Below are 20,644 nucleotides of genomic sequence, written 5' to 3'. Positions count from 1 at the left end.
AACTTCCAGTTTATCTCACACCTGAAGCATCTACTCTGAACTCCTCCCATCTTATTCTGCGGTATATTACGAGGCTGTTTAAACAAATGTGGTGTGTGGGTGAACACATTTTTATTTACTCAACATATCCCACAGATGGCCTGCACTTTGCTTCCAAAAGCCATGGTATATGTTTGTATAATGTTGTTGTTGTTGTTGTTGTTTTTTGTTTTGTTTTTTTGCATTCATAGCTGTAACAAAGACTATTAGTTTTATTTTCAAATATAGAGGGGTGAATTCAGGTAAATTGGAGCACTCTTTGCCATTGAGATGACTGGAAGAAATGTCCCAATAATCCTATGTATGAATGAATTAGTTACATACATCATAATAAATATTATGATGTATTTATTATCTGGAGTTTTGTCTACTGAAATGTTGATTTAATTTACTGGTCACTTCAAAAGGGATGCAGAAGCACCATAAATGTATACTAAAACATTGTAGAATTCATGCACTTTATTTCAAGTCTTCTGAAATCATATGATAGCTTTGTGTGGCAAATAGACCGAAATAAAATCATTATTCACTGATAATCTTCCCCTCCAATGAGCTAATAACCAGTAAGTTGGAGAATTCACTTTTTGTGCTCTGTGAAAGAAAGAAACAACATTAAGGAGATTAAATAAAGATGAAACTATGAACTATTGCTTTAAATAGAGGCCTGCAGTTTTTGGAAGGATTTTTTTTTTGTCTGTTTTTTCCCAGGACATAAGGACTTGAAATATTTTCTGCTTCCTAAGGAACAAGGCAGCAAATAACCCCTTGGGCCCTATCAGTGAAATCTACACCACAGAATGATTTCACATTCTCTGTCTGTGTTTTCAGTGACCACCTGTTCAGCTTTCTGCCGAGGACTGATCTGTGTCCGACCCTATTGTAGTACCCAAATATTCTTTACAGCTATTACTGGCCAAGAAACTAAAGTCTTTTCCAGTTTCCCCCTATCATTTTATGGAGCTTTACTATCATCTCACCATGGTTACATGTCTTTCTTCGCCATTTAACCAGACAAGCGGTGCAGAGGAAGAAGTCTTTAGATTTCTATATGTCTGCCCGGCTGTCTCGTATAGCACGACGTGCTGTCAAAGAGAATTCTGGGAACGACAGGAGTTTGCTGCTGCCACGACAAAAGGTTTCGATTTACAGGGATTTTTTGGGGGGTGAGACTGCAAAATGGACTGTAACATTGAAACGTTTATAGAAGGGGGCTTCAGTTTTAACAGTGTGCTTTGAAAGAAGGTTCTTACTGCATGTATAAACGAAAGCGAGAAGGGTCTTTATTGTACAGCACATCTACATTTTTACTGCAGACTGCATTGATATGCAAGACACAAGGTGTACAGTGTTCAGACAGTGTAGGGACCAAAAGGAATGTCCATATAGTAAATATGGTGTGTTTATATAGGTTTTTGCATGTGAAACCCCAATAGACTAAAATAAAGTCTACATTTCTAATAGGATGCAGAAGACCTCTAAAAATATACAGATGTTCTGTGTGCAGCATCACTTTTCTTACCACTAAATGAATGTGTAGACACTGAATGGATATGGACAAATAGTGACAAAGTGGTGAAATATAGGCATCTGTGAGCCATACAGAAACAGTCATATCTGCCATCTGAATCAAATTGTCCCTGCTTTCAGAGAGCATCCTACAGTCTTTAGTGTTACACAGAGATGGTAATACAACTTGACTATTATTAATATTCTCCTAGGCCTCATACATAGAAAGCTCGCCTAAATTATGCTAATAAAGGCAGATTTTGACCTAAAGGGAACACAAACTGAATACCTCCAATGCCTTCTTGAGACAGGTCACTGCTCAAAGGAGGATTATAAAAACATTAGTCACAGAATCCACATTTCAATGACGCCACATATTTCAAGTCACTGCTGATTACTCTGACACCGTTTGTTGAGGGTTCTGGCTTTCAGGAGTAAAAGGAAGCCACATTGCATTGAGACACATGGGAACAGGATACTCGATCTCCCTCCTCCTGCACTTTAGTGAACTGAAAATATTGTATCTGTTTCAATTCTGGATATTTTTAGACCGTTTCATGTGTTTTGTTCTAATTATACCCTTTTGTTTCATTTCCACAGATTAAAGGGATAGTTCACTAAAAAATTTAAATTCTGTCATCATTTACTTACCCTCTTGTCATTCCAAACCTAAATAAATTTTTAACAAAAGAAGATATTTTGAAAAATGTTGGAAACTAAACAGTTACCAACAGTTACTGGATGTCAGTGCTAACCAAAACTGTTTGGTTACCCAAATTCTTCAAAACAATCTTCTTGTGTTCAGCAGAAGAAAGTCATACAGGTTGCAAACAACATGAGTGTGAGTAAATGATGACCGAATTTTCATTGTTGACTTTCCCTTTAAGACATACACTATATATATTAAAAAAAAATATATATATATATATATATATATATATATATATATTGTTAATGAGTTTTTATAGATTGTATCGAGAAATCTTGGTCCTCTGCTTGCTGCCAAAACAGCAAGACCCGCCGAGGCAAGACCCCTGAAGGTGTCCTGTGGTATCTGGCACCAAGATATTAGCAGCAGATACTTTAAGTCCTGTAGGTTGCGAGGTGGAGCCACCGTGGATCTAACTTGTTGGTCCAGCACATCCCACAGATGCTCAATTGGACCAGTGGTGTAGTCTAGTTTTTTGTAGTGAGTATACTGTAATTCACTCACCCCCCCCTAAAAAATTTTTTTCCAACATTATACAAATACAAATTTACTTTTAGAAATGGTGTTTTTGAAGAAAAAAAATGGTGTTATTGTTTACTGTTGAAAAACTTTGTGATATTCCCTTAAAATAACGTTTTAATAGATTGTATTATTAGTATTATTCTTTTAAAATACATTATACTGTGCAATTTCTTTCTAATTTCTTTGCGTTGGACTGAACTTTTATTTTGGTGGGTTGTACACATTTGAGTTTCTGTGTGTTTTAATAAACTACTATTATTATTATTATTATTATTATTATTTTAGGCCTACTTGAAGTATACTCTACTGTGCAATAGTAATATATTTCTGTTATAATTTCTTCAAGTTATACCGAACTTTTATTTTGACAGGTTGTCGTAAAGACATTATAGTTTCTGTGTGTATATGAAACGAATGAATGACGATAGTTTTATTAAATGAAATGGTGAAATTCTCGTGAAGTGACTTTCATAGCAGCTCTGCGATGAAGTGCACATATGTATCCTACATCATGTCTCCATACAGTGAAACGCCGAAAACACCACGAGCGTGAGTCACGCGTGCTTCAGTATGTGTGTGTGTGTGTGAGTACGTGTGTGTGTGTGTGGAGCGCTCATTCCCAGAGACGCATAGAACAATTGCAGTCTCTTTTAACTTTAATATTCACAGACACTAGTCCATATCGATATTTGATTCATTGTACAGCCCTACTTTTGATTTATTCATTAAAAAATAGCTAAATTCCGTGACTGGATTCCGCGATTCTATCCGTGTCGCTTCGCAAACACAGACGGGGTGAATTTATGAATGAAAGTGTGAAAGTTCTGACACAAAACGAAGTTGTTACGTATCCTCACGCTTTTTTTTAATTGGGTATACGGAAATCCTTGGCCTTTTCTAGTGGGTATACGGCGTATACCTGCGTATCACGTAGACTACACCACTGAATTGGACTGAGATCTGGGGAATTTGGAGGCCAGGGCAATGCATTGAACTCTTCATCATATTCCTCAAACCATTCCTGAACAATGCGTGGCAGGGTGCATTATCCTCCACCAGGGAACACCATTGTCATGTAGAGGTGTACCTGGTCTGCAACAATGTTTAGGAAGGTGGCAGTGGCACGTGTCAAATTTGCATCCACATGATTGGCCTGATCCAGGGTTTCCCAGCAGAACATTTCCCAGAGCATAACACTCCCTTACACAGGCTTTTTGTCATCCACAGTGCATCCTGGTGCCATCACTTCGGGCACATGGTAAACGGCACACACGTACATGGCCGTCCACGTGATGTAAAAGAAAATGGGACTCATCAGGACTGATCTTCATCCACTGTTCCAAAGTCCACTTCCGACGCTTGCGTGCCCATTGTAGGCACTTTCCACAGTGAACAGGGGTCATCATAGACATTCTGATTAGTCTGCAGCTACACAGCCCTATACACAGCAGAGTGTGATGTACAGTGTGTTGTGACACATTCCTCCCATAACCATCATTAAAATTTTGTGTGACCGGTTTGGTTTGTCAGACCACTGTTGGTAAATTCTCAACACTGCTGCCTTGGAGTAACCAGGCACTGTAAAAAAAAATATGGACGTAGTGTTCGTGACGTCACCCGTAGGTTTCTGAAAAGCATTTTTCGTCGCCATCTTGGTAGCGCGTCACTCCCAGATAAACAAAAATGGGCAAAAAGGCGGGATTAGCTGAGGTGACGTGACAGCTAACAGACAGCAGACAAACGGCTAGTAGTGACAGCAGCAGCAATCCACCTGTCCCGCAAGTGGCCACGCCCTTAATTATGCAGAACTTTAAGGCTTAATATAATTTAAACGGGTGATTTATAAAAAAATTCACCCCCCTCAAAGTTGTCATGAAGGGCAAAATTAGCTATATAGACCAAAACTACTTTTTGCACCAGGCTGGTTCAAGGACTTTTGTTGTCTCATCATCTCCAGCCCCCTTGACGATGAGACCCTGAAGACATCTGGATCGAGGCAACTTTCCACCACCCAATGAACCTCCCAGACACCACCGGATTGGACTGGAGGGAGACTATCATTAGGTGTCTGGAGAGCGACGTGTCCCGATCCAGAACCCAACTAGACCCAGAGCCCGGATTACCACCTTCAACTACGGAGAACTCGTGTGAGCCCCCCGCAGACGGAGGGCTACCAACCACCGCGATGTGTCAGCCAGAGCCCGAGGAGAAGAGGACAGGGCTGACCGTCACCCCGGAAGAGGAGCTCCAGCATGAGTCTGACCAGGGTTGTGAGCCCACAACATCAGCAGATGATGGAATGTTATCTACGGAGAATGAGGACTGGCTGATTTCAACTCCCACCTATCCCCCCTGGTACCTTCATCATCGCTGTGTTTGAAAAGTAACAATGACTGTTTCTCTTACCATTTGTCTGTCAAGTGTTGTGGCCTCCAGTCCTCTAGCCCCACCGTTGCCGGATGTCTACAGCCCTGTGCCTTCTCCGGGAGTCCCTGTGACGTTGAGCCTCTGTTCTCTTCGCTCCAACTCGACCTGTCGGCTCCGTATTGGCTCCTCCCACCTTCGACTCATCTTCGGTCCCCTCGTCCTGCCGGCTCCCCCTTGATCAGTCGTCACACTGCTTCCGCCACGGACCTACGTTCCTCCTTCCCTTCGGTGTCACCTCTGCCCTCCATCATGCCGGCTCCACCTCATCCCTTCACAATCCCGTCACTACAATTGACTTTGTACACCGACGCATGTATCATTCCTATTTTGCACCCGTGCACAGCGGACTTTTCCCTCCACAGACGCACGTCGGTTAATTAGGAAATGAACTTGCGCTCCCGGGGGCGGTTCAGCGCAAAGAGGAGGTGTGTTCCGGCGCAAACTGGTGTTCCCTGGTGCTATTTTGCAGGTTTAGAAAACCTTGGCCATAATCAATGTAGAGTGTGCACAACACGCATGCACTTTGCTTATCTCATCTACACGCAGCAGTTCTCATTTTTAGAAAACCATACATTATTACAAGGAAAAATATTAGCACACGAGGGAAATCATTGTTGTGTCCATGAAGATGTGAAAAAATAGGCATAAATCTAGCTTACACATTTACCCAAATTTTTATACGCCTGTTTAACCGAAGCTAATTTGGGTGTGTTTCTCCATCCCCATACAATGTCACATCTCTGTCTTTTACGGCCCTGATGAGAACGTCGGTCTCCTCAGCTGTGAACCGCTCCTGGCGTGCGCCTGGCAAATCCACCGTTATAATAGCCATCCGCCATGGAACAAGCGCGCCTGCTCTTAAAGGGAATGTGAGATGTTGCTCTGATTGGTTTATTTCACGTTATGCCCAAACCACACCTATGAATAATGAAGCTACCTCAGACCAACCCATTTTAGATTCATTTATCCCGCCGGTATAATAGCAACAGCGCCCAAGACCCGCCCACAAAGTTACTTGCGTTTCGTGCTTGATACTTGCGTTTCAGATCGTTAAAATAGGGCCCCATGTGTGTTCCTTTGAGTTTGTCCGATCTCGTTTCAGTTATATGTGTTTTACCGCTACCTGTTTGGATGTATGCCTGTTTGGATTCTTATATTAAACCTTGTATTGGAACTTTATTTGTCTTTTTTTTTGTCTCTTTGTCTAAATTTATTATTTTATTTTTTTTCATAGTGTAGTACATTAACAGGTTGCTAAATTAAAAATATATATAAAATAGTAATGAAGTAAATAAATGCTCTCAATGCTCTGCAATTTAAAAAAAAAATTGAAATTGAAATTGAGTTTTGGACAAATCACCTTTTCATGTGTGGATTTTTTTTTTCAGTGGACAAACTTTTTTTCTGATCTGTGTAGTGGTGCCACTTTTCTTCGTCTTGACTGAGATGAAATTCAGTCCCACTCCAGGCGCTGAAGGTGATCTGGAGGCCGTCAAACATCTTGAGTTTCCAGCATTACTCCTGCACCTCTGAAACAAGACCACATTTCAATCAAGGCCAGGTGGGTCAGTTTGCATTGAGAATTAACATTTTGCACAACGAATATACTGTAAAACTGTTGAACCAGAAGTGTGAAAAAAAGTCAAATGTTTGAACAGGTTTGCCTCAAGTTTTACCACTTTAATGAGAACCATGTACACTTTAAAATTTTGCAGTATATCCTTGAAGCCACCAGGGGGCATTAGTAGATTCTAACACAGGACTCAATACCTTTTGAACATGACTGCCCTGCAACTAACTTTGTAAGAAACAGAGAAAGAAAGAATACAAACATAAGTAACCCTCTTTCTGAATTTACATTCAATAGATATGGCACATGTGACGCAACCTTAGCATGCCCACCGCCATCAAAACATGTCTCCCTACCCATCTGATGCAAAAGAGCATCGGCAGAACAGCAGCCTGTGGGTGTCAGATCAGAGTACCTTCCCAGAGTGATCGTTGGCAAGAATAAAAGCTCTGCGGTGGATCTGAAAGACAAGAATGTAAATAAAAACACAGACAGCGCGGCACTTTAATGGCTTGTCACACTAGTGCACTATCGCACTGCCCAGCGATGTAGCGGTCCCGCCACTGGTTTTATACAAGAAAGGGGATTAGCCAGTGGCCCACGGAAGCATTGCTGCGGCTTAAGCCATTTTGCGTGGACGGTGTGAGAGGCGGTGGGATAATGCCATTTCACATCCCTGTGTTTCAGAAGCTCATGGAACCTTTAGCATGATTTGGGCCTCTATCTGGTACTGCAAAGTCCAGAAGAATGACTATGAGAACAAAACGTCACCTATGGATGAGATTTCAGAAAACAAGCGCCACCTAATCTAAAGTGAGGAATGTAGACTGAAGCATACAATAATTTGACTTTAGGATTAAAACCGTGTGTGTTCTGTAAGATTGTAGTATACAAGCTGAAAAAAAGGAACTAAGTGTTAAAACCTTGAGCTGATATTGTACAAATTAGGTTACACTTTATTTCGATAGTCCACTTTAGACATTCTACAAACAATTAGTAACTTTTCAACTAAATGTCTAACTACAACTAACTGTTTTTAGAATATTAGTAGAGTGTAGACTGTCAGTAGACTGTTAGTTTAGGTTTAGGTGTTAGGGTTCGGGTTAGAAAAATAAGTTGACTTGTAGTTGCCAAGTTACTTATAGTCAGTAGAATGTCTGTTAGGGGACCAACATAATAAAGTGTTAGCAAATATTAAGCAGACAGTCTACTAATACTCTAATGACAGTTAGTTGACATGTAGCTGCAAAGTTACTTATAGTTAGTAGAATTGGACTATAGAAAGTGTTACCAGAAGTTATTTTAAGTAGGAATATAACAACAGCCACACAATCACAAGTCTGTGTCTTTTTGCATGTCTGTATGTGTGTGTAAATATACATCCTATAGGAGTTTCCCAAGGGTCCTGTGACGGACACAGTCTGACCTATGACAGGAAACACGTGTCCTCACACCGACTTGAATCCTTTTTATCTCTAGATGTTCATACCGTCTCACCTTGACAAAAAAAAAAAAAAAAAAAAGTATGCATGTGTAACGGATTTAGATTGAAGAAAAAAAGTGTCAGAAATGTGTCAGTATTCACACAAATACAAACCTCCAGAGACATTAGACTTCCAGAAAGGAAAACTATTAATTGTATTGTAGTTGATTTACAGGAAAAGAACTACACAAGCAACCAAAAATTGCAGGATGGCTTCAATGGCCACACATTCAATGTAAAAACTGACAACTTGCATATTATGTCATTATTAAGTAATTAAGTAATAATTATAAGATTTAGAACAGAATGGTGGGTGCAAAAGACTCAAAAAGCTACCAATCAGGTTCACAGATTGTGTTTTATACCCTTATTATGACATTATAGTCTTAATAGTGTTTGCTATTTAGCATTTAGTTGAGAGATTGGAATGTGTCAAAAAAAATGTAATTGGCCCCAAGTCGAGTATCCTGTCTAAGTGTATAATGTTTGGTTACATTGTGAAAAGGCAGCATATTTATATGACAGCATATCTATTTTGAACTTGATCTTAAGCAGTGTATCTGTTTTCAGCATTGATAATAATAAGAAATACTTCAAATTGGCAAATTAAAATGATTTCTGAAGGATCATGTGAATGAACAATGAAGTAATGGCTGCTGAAAATTCAGCTTTGCCTTCAATAAATTACGTTTTAAAATAGAAAAAAATTTTTTTATAAAAGCTAACAATATTACTTTTATTTTAATCAAATGCGTATATGAGATACTAAATACAGTCTTCCTTGATTGTTACACATATTAACAAGCCACAATAAGTCTCGGTGCTTAATTGAGCAAAACAAAACAAAAAAGTTTGCTATGATTCATTTTCAAATTTCAAATAATCCCATTTCTTTGCCATAGACAAAATAAATATCTTCCATCCAAATTTTGAAAAGAATTCCCATCTTGCGTTCATATTCCTTTAAGCTTTTGAAACTTTAAATGCTGCAGATTTTTTGTCATCTCCCTCATTCGCCGTGCCAAATTGTCACTTTGATTACTCATCGGTCACTCACATTAATCCTTATTTGCTCCAGTCAGAATGAAAGCCCTTGACCATTACTTCTCCTGTCTGGGAGGAAGTAAAGTTGTTTAGAGGCTCTCAGTCTCAAACCAAAGCTTCCTGTTTATATAAAAGACAGTCTTTTTTTCTTTTTCTTTTTGGCACAGTGAAAATTACATTTTTGTTTGCAAGAAGATAAAGAGTGAATTGATTGAATATTATGAATAATGCATTTGTTTTTCTGTATTTGCAGCTTTGTAACTGACTATCCAACTCCTGCTTCTCTTTGAATGGTATCACCTGCTACAAACACTACTTCTGTAACTGTATATTTAGTGAACATGTTCTTCTCGTCGTGGCTTCCATCATTCCATCCTCCTTCCTGTCCCGTCCTCTGTCCTCGTCCTCACGTACGCCTCTGCTGTCAAACTTTCCACATACTGCCCCAATCAGCTCCACTCTATACCCCCCTCAGATGGGCCCTGTGCGTCAGCGTTTGCTGGCAGGCAGGCGGTGGGGTGTTTGGGCAAGCAGCGGGAGAGTTGATGCGTGTGTCAGAGAGACGCTCTCCCACATTCCCCCGGCGGCTGGCAGTGCGCCGGCTGTGGGAAGGGGGTTCGCCTCTTTCTCACGACCTCTCAGGTTCCTCAGCTCATCTGGGAGCTATTCATTTCCTGCCAGAAAACAGCCTTTCCCCTGCAACTGCAGGAGAGGGCGAGAGAGGGAAAAGGAGTGCGAATGAGAGAAAGAGGGCTGCATAGTGAGTCCAGAGCTTGGTACAGCAATCCCTGTGCTTAAATCATAAATCCCAGGCTTGTCAGGGCTACAATCAAAGACAAGGCGGTAATGATGACGAGTTAAGAGAGAGAAAGAAGGAGAGAGAGAGATAGAATGAGGCAAAGAAAGAGAGCGAGAGAGAGTTTGTGCCATATGGTAACACTTAAGAGCCAAGGAGGAAGCAGAGAGGGGGCTTTCGTTTAGTCCTTTTTATTTTTCTCCCTTTCCCCCCTCCTCCTTTCTCCTCTCAAGCCTCTTGCATTTGCAGAGTGTGGGAAAAGTTAATTGACATACATGCCGGCTAACCCTCCGGTCATGTTGTGACATGTGCACGGGTGCCCCGGCACAGTGGTCAGTGCGCCAGTAACCTGAGACCCTCGTAAAGCTGTCCTCCAGAGGCGGGTTGTAGCAAGACGGGCAGGGGGAAGCATGCCTGAAGGGGGTCGGGCGTTTTTTTTGGGTTGCACTGCTCGCCTCTGGATCCATCTGTGTAACCTTGGAATAAACAGGAAATGAATGCATGGTCTGACACATCATTGTGGATCTGTTGAGGTGGTGTTGTGCTCAAAGTTAAGATGGGCAAAACAGGCTGACCCGCCGTGTATGCGGTTCGAGATGAGCTTGTCCTTGCAGGCAACATGTGGTTCCAATCTCTATACTCTCTGCACCACAAAAGGTGTGATGGAAATTCAAAATGATTGCACTTATCTACACTTTGTGCCTCAAAGCAGGTAATTGCAAACACCTGCAATGCCCCCTTCAAAGAATGGCCACACTGAAATAGCTATAGGCAACACACACCTGGAAAACACAGGGATGCATGGAGAAGGAAACGTTTCATCATGTCAAGCATTTTCCCATTTTACTCGAAATAAAAGCCATGTGAGTTGTGTGTAAATATTTCTGCATCCTTTATGCCCACACAAAGATAAAAGCGTAAAGTAGTTACTTTATTATTAGCATAACCATTTATTGAGTTTATTGTTTTTTTAATCATGCAGATGCTTATAAATAATTGTAAATAAATAAATTATTGAATAAATGAATAAATGCATAAATGCATAAATGCATAAATGAATGAATGAATGAATAAATAAATAAATAAATAAATAAATAAATAAATAAATAAATAAATAAATAAATAAATAAATAAATTTCTGTTAACATGGCATTATGCTAGTAATGTGGCTAGGTAAATGTCCTTAAATTCTTTCAAACTGAAAGTGTTGACCAGTCCGCTCGGTGACTCTGCGTGTGTAGTTCACATTTGAATTACTAGATGGCGCTAAATGGTTGTGTAATAAAAATCGTCACTCGTCACTCTGCTACCGAACTTTGATGCTACGCTCAGCTTCAGACTCTAGTAATCCTCTTGATGGAGCTCTGCATGTCACACTCATATACAGACATTAATCGTGCAATAGTAATGTTTATGAAGTAGGGCTATTTATTGTGATAAAATCCCAAGTCTAAATGTGTATAAAGCGATATGCTATTAATTCAACCTTATTCCAATAGCCCCTGTGTTCGACATAGCATCTATAGTTACCAAAAAATATCTTTCCTCTTTTTTGAGAATCTTCATAATTAAACTTAAAGTTTTATGATATTTCTCTTTAGCGATAAGAGAAAAGCAGGCTATTATAAAAAAATAACTATAAAAAAACGTGGTTTCACTATCAATCAATAGGCTATAGCCTAATCTAGAAGTTGTATGATCAGTCAGCCTGTGACTATAAACCTATTCAGTGTAGACGTTTTTTTTTTGTTTTTTTTGAGAATGAAAACAAGGATGTGACAGGTGTAGTTTGATCAGTTGATTGCGATGTTTAACAGGAAAAAAAAAATATTAAAATAACTTGTTAGACGTAGGCCAACCCAGTGATCGCAATGTAAATCCATACTACACTGGGAGCCGTTTAATGTCTTATCCGCCGGCGTGATTTATCATAGGCTACGTTTTCCTGAGTTTGTGCTTGACAATGATTAAGAGTAGCAAACAGCTTCTTTAAAGGCTGCAGTATGTTTAGCCTTAATTTGCATGCGATACGGCCCGAATCTTTGCTTAAAGTAGGAATAAGCATGGTTAAACCGAAAACAGAATACAACTAATGAGGCAAAACGTTTCATTTTTTATATGTAATTTATTTATCTTCCAAAATGAAGAAACTTGAAAGCGCATTTAACATATCTTTGGCATCACAACGTGGAAAAGATACCGCAAATATAAAAATGCATTGAACGGAATTCAACAATACAAAACTTATTTCAATATGAACTTCTCTCCCTTTTGATCTATACAAATATAGTGCAGCATCTCATTAAAACACATTTCATACAAAAAGAACAAAAAAAGTAAACGCTGAACAAAGAAAACAAGTGTAATTTGTCTTTAAGAGTCTATAAGAGTTTTTTTTCTCTCTCTCTCTGTCTACCAAGGCCTCCAAACGGAATCTGCTGTGACTGACGGTGCTCCCGGAGACACGGCCACCGGAACCGGTGTGCTGGAATTGTTGGCATACACTGGAATAACGGGGCCGTTTGGAGCAAAGGCAGCGTTGGGAATCAAAAAGGCGAACTGTCCGTCCGTTGCCGGCACAAGCTGGAAACCTCCGTAAACTTTTGTTGCGTCAGAAGTCAAGTTGGAGGAAGACGCGCTTTTGCAGGGGACTCCGCTAAGAGGCACAACGTTGGCTTGTTGAGTCGCGCTGGGGATTTGAACCATCGGTTGGTTGAAGGATGGATGAGGAGGCCCGGCAGGTATCTGGTGCTGTGTTGGGTAATTCATTGCGTTGATCTGCGTCATGCAGCTGGCTAGGTGACCCAGCAGCCGGGTCCTGACCTCGGTGTTAACCCCTTCACAGGTGGACAGGAACCGGGTCACCTCGTTCATGCACTCACTGAATCCAGCTCTGTATTTCCCAAGAACGGTGGGATCCGTGTTCAGCGCAGCTGTAAAGAAAATGAGGAAAGACTTTCGGTCAGATCATCTTGAGTAGCTGAACATGAATTTGTTCTGTAACTATAGTTCTATTCTGTCTAGAAAACTAATCTTGCAACATTTAAAACAAGTGTAGCGTACAGAGCAACGCTGCGTAAAAACTGCAGCCGAGTTTCTGGAAGTTCTCAAAAAAATGTTTAGATCCGCGACTTACCGGTCATTTGTGCACGCTGCATGTTTCTGAGATGTTTCACTGTCATCTCCAGAATGTCCGCTTTCTCAAGTTTGGAGTGTCTCGAGCTCTGTGTAAAAAAAATTAAAATAATAATAATTAAAAATATATATTGGTTTAGATAATTGCGGCTATGTAAAGAGATGCATTAATATGTAACCCAGATATAATTGTTAGAATCAATCGGACTTTCAATACTTACATCTTTTTTCAAGGCGTCTAAGATTAACGTTTTCAGCTGACCCAAGCTTTCGTTGATTCTCGCTCTTCTTCTTTTCTCCATTATGGGTTTAGAAGACTAAAATGCAAAAGAAAGAAAAAATAAGTCAATATGTCTATGAACTTCGGGAACTATTTCTTGCAATGTAACGTAGACATCGCACATGTGCGATGTTTGGAAATAAATGCAGTACAGTGTAATATCAGTACAAACCTTCCTGTGCTCCGAAGCCGTTTTGGGTTTATCAGGTGTACTGTTCATGCTCGCTGGAGTCGCGGCAACCGGAGAAGAGGAGTTTTTTTCCATGATGTCGGCAGGCATCTTCTCTGGGAAGTATCCTATGAGTTTTTTATTTTATTTATTTTTTAAAGAAATCCTCCTGTTCAGTATCTTCTGTTAGAGTACACGCAGTAAAGTACGCAGATACAGTTCCAGATATGAATGGATATCCGCACGAAGTGTCCCGAGTTCAACTGGTGCGGCAATGATGTCACAGTCTCTGATTTCACCGTTTGCCAGCGGTCGTAGCAACTGCCTGCCTCAGCGTCGTGTTGGTCTTATTTATATCTCCGACTGCACGCGAACGGCTCGTGTGAAACTTCCCAAACTTTCTTTCCCACAGTAACTTTCTACCAATCAGCGCGAGGGACACGCGGCCCGAGGGGAGGATGGCTCGTGGTCGGCGCCACTCCATTGGTTGTTTAGCGTTTGAGCGGGTGGCCAATGGCGCGCGGCCGGGTTTAGGGCACAACCGGGACTGCCTTCAATCATTCAGTTTACATATTAACACTTAAGAGCCAGTCTCCGCAAAGAAACAGCAAACTTTGTAATTGCAATTCAATACACATATAGATCCACACTGAAACTAAGTAATGCAAATATATACTTACGCAATATAGAAAACGTAAAAAAGTTGGGTGCAATAGGCTTTAACATTACAAAACATGTCAAATAAAATGCAGCTGGGTTTGCCTTTTACTAAATAAATTGTTGCAAATACCGCAGTATGTAGAGTTACAATATCCCAACTGATAAGTTGATTTTCTGATTTTTATAAATCTGAAAAAAAAAGAGGAGGAATAGGCCTATCTGTTTAACTTACATTTTCCCTGTCAAATTACACTGAAGAAAAGTAACACTGAAGAAAGTCCATTTAACTTTTCACAATAAATACTGTCATTCGATTTAAAGTGGCTGAAAAGGTGCACAATCAGTGCAGGCTGTAACTTTCCCACCATTTTTATTTTACTTTTTTTATTATTATTATTATTTTAAATAAGGCAGCGATTAATTGTAGGCTTTCAATTTTAGTGTGTTAAATATTTTTTCTGTGTACAAGTTCATTTGACAAGGCTGCGCTGTATTTCTTTAAGCGCGTCGCTGCTGTTGGCATTTTGACATCTGTCGGCTCACGAGCGCTATTGTGAATGTGGAGCACGTGCCAGGATGTTTTATTACCTCGGTGGTTGAGGTTTGGCTCGCGGGCTAGGGGTGGCGGTGGTGGTTTACATTAGAGGGAAGGTAAATAGCAGCTGCTGTTCTAAAAGCCTGGGAAAACCACGCCCACTGAGAGCTCGATCGGGCTTATCGGAATGCGAGCCAGTGTGAAGATATTTCAGACCGAAAGCGCGCACAGCGCGGATAGTGTCCTTGACTGTGTCTGACAGAAGCAACTCTAATTTAGGTCATGCTTTTATGATCCTCGGACGAGGTCACAAACAAACGCAACAAAACACTAAATTCATTCATGCTTTTCTGCCTCTACTGCAATGAAACGCAAATAACAAAGTCCAAACGCATTTTGGACAAAAACGATTGTCGACGTGTATTGACGTTTAAACGATGACGTTAACATATTGCATATATTTGCCATCTATCATCAACTAACAGACTTGACAGTTAGTGGTGTCATAATCCACTAACAGTAAAGACACTGGTTGGTGTGCGTGTGTGGAGTGGGTTGCCAGCCCTCTGATATGCACATTTACAGGGGTGAGAGTCTCCAGCTGCTGCAGACCCCGCGACACGTGGCGCGCAAGCGGCGGGGGAAGGCGCTGCTCCTGCCGGCTTTGCGCGCGTCTGCGGGACAGGGCGCCGGGGGTTCGCCGGCAGTTCATCAGTGTGTGTGATATATCATAGTGGCAGGCTGCTAAACTGTCTGTGTTGCTATATGCGTTTCGAATCACCCTTTTCCTCAGTTTTTGCTATGCAATTAGTATTGATGACACGACAGCGTTTATGTAACATGCATGTTGATATTAATTAACTGCTATATGGCAATACATTAAAAGAGAATACTTTAAAGCAGATCCACAAAGCAATTACATATTGTTCATTATCAGTTTTACTTTACCTTTGTACAAAAAATGAGCATTCTATTGTACAGCTTGTGACGTTATTTATTTATGTACTATATTATTCATTTATTTATTTATTTTTAGATTGTTTGGAAAGACAGCTGTTGTAACTCCAAGGAGTGAGTTGGGCATCAGTTTAACCAATAAAAAATTCTGAGGTAAGAAAATGAATGTTATTTGAGAGAACTTAATGAGAATATTCTCTTATTTAAATGAAATATTTATCATCTACATGCATTTAGTCTAGGCTGTGTGTTAAAAAAAACAGCTTAATATAATGGCTGACCAGACATGTTTTCTATTTTATTAGCTTTTATGAATGAAAATGTTTTCTATTTGCATATATACGGCTTTGAATTAAATTGCTTATGAAATGAGGGCGGTGATGGAGGGGTGGCATAACAATTATTTTGAACTTAGTGAATTAGTGTCACAACCCACCCCACCTACTGTTACAACCCACCTCGGATGTAGGGAACATTGTAACAAATAGCACTCTTTGTGCTTTACACTAATTTACACAGTTTAGTGTTAAGTAGATTTCTAAACAATGCAAATTTGAAGCAGATAAATATGGGAATACTATATCAAAGTTTGAGACACAAAAACACTGAGTTACATTCAAAATCTGCTCCACACATTTTTAGAAAAACGTAGTACTCAGAGTACTCAATGTCCCGTTTGTTTACACTGCGAAACAGATTCATCGCTCTTTCTCACACTTGTAAAGGACTCGCAAAACAAATGTATTGATGTCAAGTAGACAAAGACCGGTAGATTCAGAAACCTTTCGTCTCCGCATGAGTAACTTTCTCATGCTCGTGTTGCACAAGGGATCTAGAGGGTGCATTGAATTACGGGCAGGTTGCGTTGTCCCTCCCTTTACCCCCCTTACCCACCCCCCAAGCACCTGGACGCTGCCAGTCCCGTGTGCATTTTCCTGCAGTGTTACCTTTTGTGAGATCATGTCGTTATTGTGTCTATATGGGGAAAAAAATTGGCTCATTGTTCAGTGTGTATTAATTGCAACAATGAAGAACAGCATACATCTATGCAATTAAGTTAATGATAGCCTTGTAAAAAGTCCATATTATTTTGTGTCACTCAGTTTTATTGGCACTTTTATTGACATAATATAGTTAAAGCAACATATACTCATTTTAGCAAAGTCTTTATGTCACCGCTTCTATCTCTCTCTTGATCTCGCTCGCTCACGTAAGCAATCATACACTTCCCTCTGCAGCCCCCTTCCACCCCACTCTTCTCTCTCTCTCTCAGAATCATATCTTTATTGAGGTCTCTCAACCATGGCTGTCCACACACAGCAATAATGTAATCAGGACTAAAGTACGTGAGAAAGTGGGAGATAGCATGCTCCCAAACAAGCTGAGCTGCAATCACAGAGCCAGTGTAAAGTTAATGTGTAAGCCAGTGATGAATGCCAGCTGCCAAAGGAAAGTTGCTGTTGACGGCTCATAGGGATCTCTTGAAGAGGTCGGGCAGCCGGCAGTGAGGGTGTCATGGTGTCAGCCTCGCTCAAGGAGCTGTCAATCACCTTTGATGGCTTGCTGAAATACGTAAAATGACATTGGCTGATATCCATGTGATAACGAGCAGATTAATTTTAGACTATGTTTAGTGTCTGTAAAAAAATTCTTAGATCAGGTAAATGATGCTTGATAACAATACAAATAAGTTTACTTACAGTTCAAAAGAGAAATTACAATGTTTTGTCCCATTTATGGTCTTCTCAGGTTTGAACTGATTGCATTTGACTGTTTGCCAGGTTTTCTTTATTGTTGGTTGATTGCTTTCACATTTGTTGTTTTGTGATGAGTATGTGATGTTTTTAATAGTTTAAGCCAACAAGCACTTGGCTCTCCATGTATATTTCTGATAAAAACATGAAATTACGGATACGATTTACAATTGAACAGTTTAAACGTAAACGAAGAGAACAGTTTGCACATAACTCTTTTTAGGATGTTAGATCTGAAAATAATCTGATAATCTGTCATTATTTACTCACTTGCATGTTGTTTCAAACCTATAGACCTAGTCAGGTTAGACTCCATATTGAATTTCACACAGATGAAAACAAGGCTGTGAGGGAAAGACCCACCCTGTATGTCATTTTTAGTGTTTAATTTTTACAACTCACAACTTTCAAAACAGTTTAGGTAACGGTTTATTTTAAAGTGATGTAGTTACACGTTATTGCATGTACTTATTATAGTAATAATAGTAAATGATCCATAATTGCAAGTACAATTACAAGTAACTAACCCTAAGCCAAACCCTAACCCTAACGTAATTCTATATAAGTACATATAGTTAATTAAGTACGATGTAACTACGTCACCTTAAAATAAAGTGTAACCACAGTTTATAAACGGTATGTTGTCAAACAAAAGTACAGTCCATTGATGCACTGTACTTTGATCCATCACAGCCTTGTTTTCATTCCTGTCAAAAAATAAATATGGCGTTACCCTGACTAAGATCTATATGACTTTCTTTCTTCAGCAGAACACAAAAGAATGTATTTTGATGAATGTTTTGTCTTGTATGGACAAGTAATCAAAATATCTTCTTTTGTGTTCCACAGAAGAAATACGAAGTTCATTCATGAAACTCTAGATGGCGCAGGCTAATAGGTCCTTAACTCAATCTGCTTGGACACGTCATTCTCTGTAGGGCACAGCTGATTGGTTCCTGCTGTATCAGTAGCCAATAAGCTTGCTGTTCGACCTTTAAATACTTGGTCAGCATTTGCTATAGCAGTGCAGTGCGCTTTCAGAAACCCTCCACCTTCCCCAGCTCCACCTGTATAGATCTGCAATGGGTAATTCATAGCAGCAGCATACTTACTTGCTCACAGCAGCGTGTCATGTATGTATTGGCAGTGGGAAGTCCCATACTTGCTCTGCAGCAGCAGCAGCAGCATAGCAGATCTGTTCCGCCATGACCAAACATATCAACATTGTCATATCCATTACCATGCAAACACTCATACAGGTTTGATGGCCTGATGACAGAAGTTACATTTTTGGGTGAACTAACTATCCCTTTGAGTTGGTTATTGTTACAGATATGACAGATTTAAACTGGCATTTTAAGTGCAGTATTATTATTATCAAATAATTCAACCAACAACAACAACAACAACAACAAAAGCCATGAAAACAGTTGCCTTTATTGTTATTGGTGCACCTCACCTTTTACAGTGCCTTGGTACAGTATATTCACTTGTCTATGTGTGTTCTGTTTATCGAGAATGATTAATATAGCCTGTAACCAATATATAAGTAGACAACCACTTGCTGAAGTAAAAAATGTGAGAGGGTGCCGAAGTTTCTTCCAGCACCAAGACCCTTCAAAGTACAGAGAGACAGAGAGAAAGGAAGCGAAATAAGAGGTGGGAGAGATGAGAGAGGGGAGTGAGTGTTGCTTTGTAGACCCTCCAGCAGTCTTCCCACGAAGCAGACGCAGCAGCCAGAGCGAGTGCTGGAACATAGGCGCCACATACTCACACACAGAAGCAAGGCTCTGAACAGCACAGCCTCCAGGGCCTGAGGGGAACAGAGGCAGGGGCGTGATAAAAGCGTCGATTCACAGTGCTCTTCACGCACATGCATATACGCACACATGCGCACACCTACATGTAAATTCCCCGAGACCAAAACACACCTTCACGCACGCACGCACACACACAGATCACTCGGGGTCACCACCAGCCTCGCAGACATTAGCGCTCTGTGTTTTTGTATTTAGCAGGGGCTGGGGATTTTTTCCAACAGATGCCTAGCGCAGTGGTGATTCAAGCCTTTCCGGGCTCGCTTCGGCTCCTGTTGCTGCTCCTGCTTCTTCTGTGGCAGGGGAGAAGCGTGTGCCTTAGGGGGAATCTTTAGTAAAGCTTAGCCAAGATCTCTCTCCCATGGAGCGGCGTACCAGGGGCTGTGTGCTTATGTGGAGGAGGCAGTAGAGACTGGGTCATGGGTCACTACTTAAGCATGAGTATCTGGCTGCCAGGCTCGACTGGTTTGGGTGGTGAGTGAATTAACAAGCCTGGGGCGTTATTGCTAATGACAAGCCTTCCAAGCTCAAATAAATGCATGAAGCACTTCATTGTGCATTAACGTACCATGCAACATTATGTGTATATGTTGCTTAATTTAATTAGTCTTTCAATTGAGAATTTCTCAGACCTCAAACATTGAAAACATTCTTTAAGTTTGAGATAGCTGATAACTGATAGCAGTCTTTCTCACGCTGTTGATGCTATCTGAACCCTAGAGATAAAGAAGTATTCTGCACACAATGGCCAAGAAATGGGTTTTTGTTTACAAAAAGGATCTTGATCTTGCTGCATTTGAATTACAGGTGAATAAACCGGCCTGTTTCCTCTTCAGGGAGTCCTGTTGTTTACAGTAGATAAACTGTTGAAGGCTTAGGCCCTCTTTAGTTTTCTTGCTTAATTACTGTAACAGGCACTGGGAGAGTGTAAACAGACTGCATGATTTGTTGAACTTCCTTCACCTCTCAATTTACATATCATATCATATCAAAGCCTATCATAGAATTGTTTTAATTATTCGTTCACTTTTCTATAAAGCATGCAATGTATTTGTCCATTTTTTATACGTTCATATGCTGAATATTAGTCCTCTATAGCGTTAAATTTTAACCAAAATAACATAACGCTATTGGCTCTCCAATAAACTGGTATTGAAAAGGTACAGAAAGCTTCATGAAGCGGTTATTCAGAAAGGAAATTATTCAGGGGAATGCTTTTGGATTTAGACTCCATCAGGGCT

General features: G+C 40.3%; 1 protein-coding gene and 1 long non-coding RNA gene across 2 annotated transcripts in view; both read right to left on the bottom strand.

The window, feature by feature from the left end:
- Window positions 1–12,201: 12,201 nt before the first annotated feature.
- her6 (hairy-related 6) lies at window positions 12,202–13,980 on the bottom strand. Its single transcript, XM_082137415.1, has 4 exons — window positions 13,684–13,980; window positions 13,453–13,548; window positions 13,233–13,320; window positions 12,202–13,029 (listed from the first exon to the last, which is right to left on the bottom strand). Exons 1-4 carry the CDS (start codon window positions 13,789–13,791, stop codon window positions 12,509–12,511), a joined length of 813 nt encoding a protein of 270 aa, XP_081993541.1. The 5' UTR covers window positions 13,792–13,980; the 3' UTR covers window positions 12,202–12,508.
- A 3,595-nt stretch (window positions 13,981–17,575) lies between these two features.
- Window positions 17,576–20,644, bottom strand: part of LOC309474795 — a 51,697-nt gene continuing 48,628 nt past the window's right edge. The window contains exon 3 of the long non-coding RNA XR_014197420.1: window positions 17,576–19,399. This is a non-coding gene — a long non-coding RNA (uncharacterized lncRNA). The remainder of the gene's footprint in view (window positions 19,400–20,644) is intronic.

This window comes from Leuciscus leuciscus (assembly GCF_965113295.1).
Source record: "Leuciscus leuciscus genome assembly, chromosome: 14".
In the NCBI taxonomy this organism is placed as follows: domain Eukaryota; kingdom Metazoa; phylum Chordata; class Actinopteri; order Cypriniformes; family Leuciscidae; genus Leuciscus; species Leuciscus leuciscus.
This window is presented reverse-complemented; position numbering and strand designations above follow the sequence as displayed.

What these genes read in the sequence shown, in the direction of transcription:
- her6 (XM_082137415.1), bottom strand. Translation starts at nt 13,791, where the DNA reads ATGCCTGCCGACATCATGGAAAAAAACTCCTCTTCTCCGGTTGCCGCG. An exon ending in TAGACGCCTTGAAAAAAGAT is followed by an intron (nt 13,321 to 13,452) that starts GTAAGTATTGAA and finishes TTTTTTACACAG; the next exon opens with AGCTCGAGACACTCCAAACT. An exon ending in GCAGCGTGCACAAATGACCG is followed by an intron (nt 13,030 to 13,232) that starts GTAAGTCGCGGA and finishes TTTTCTTTACAG; the next exon opens with CTGCGCTGAACACGGATCCC.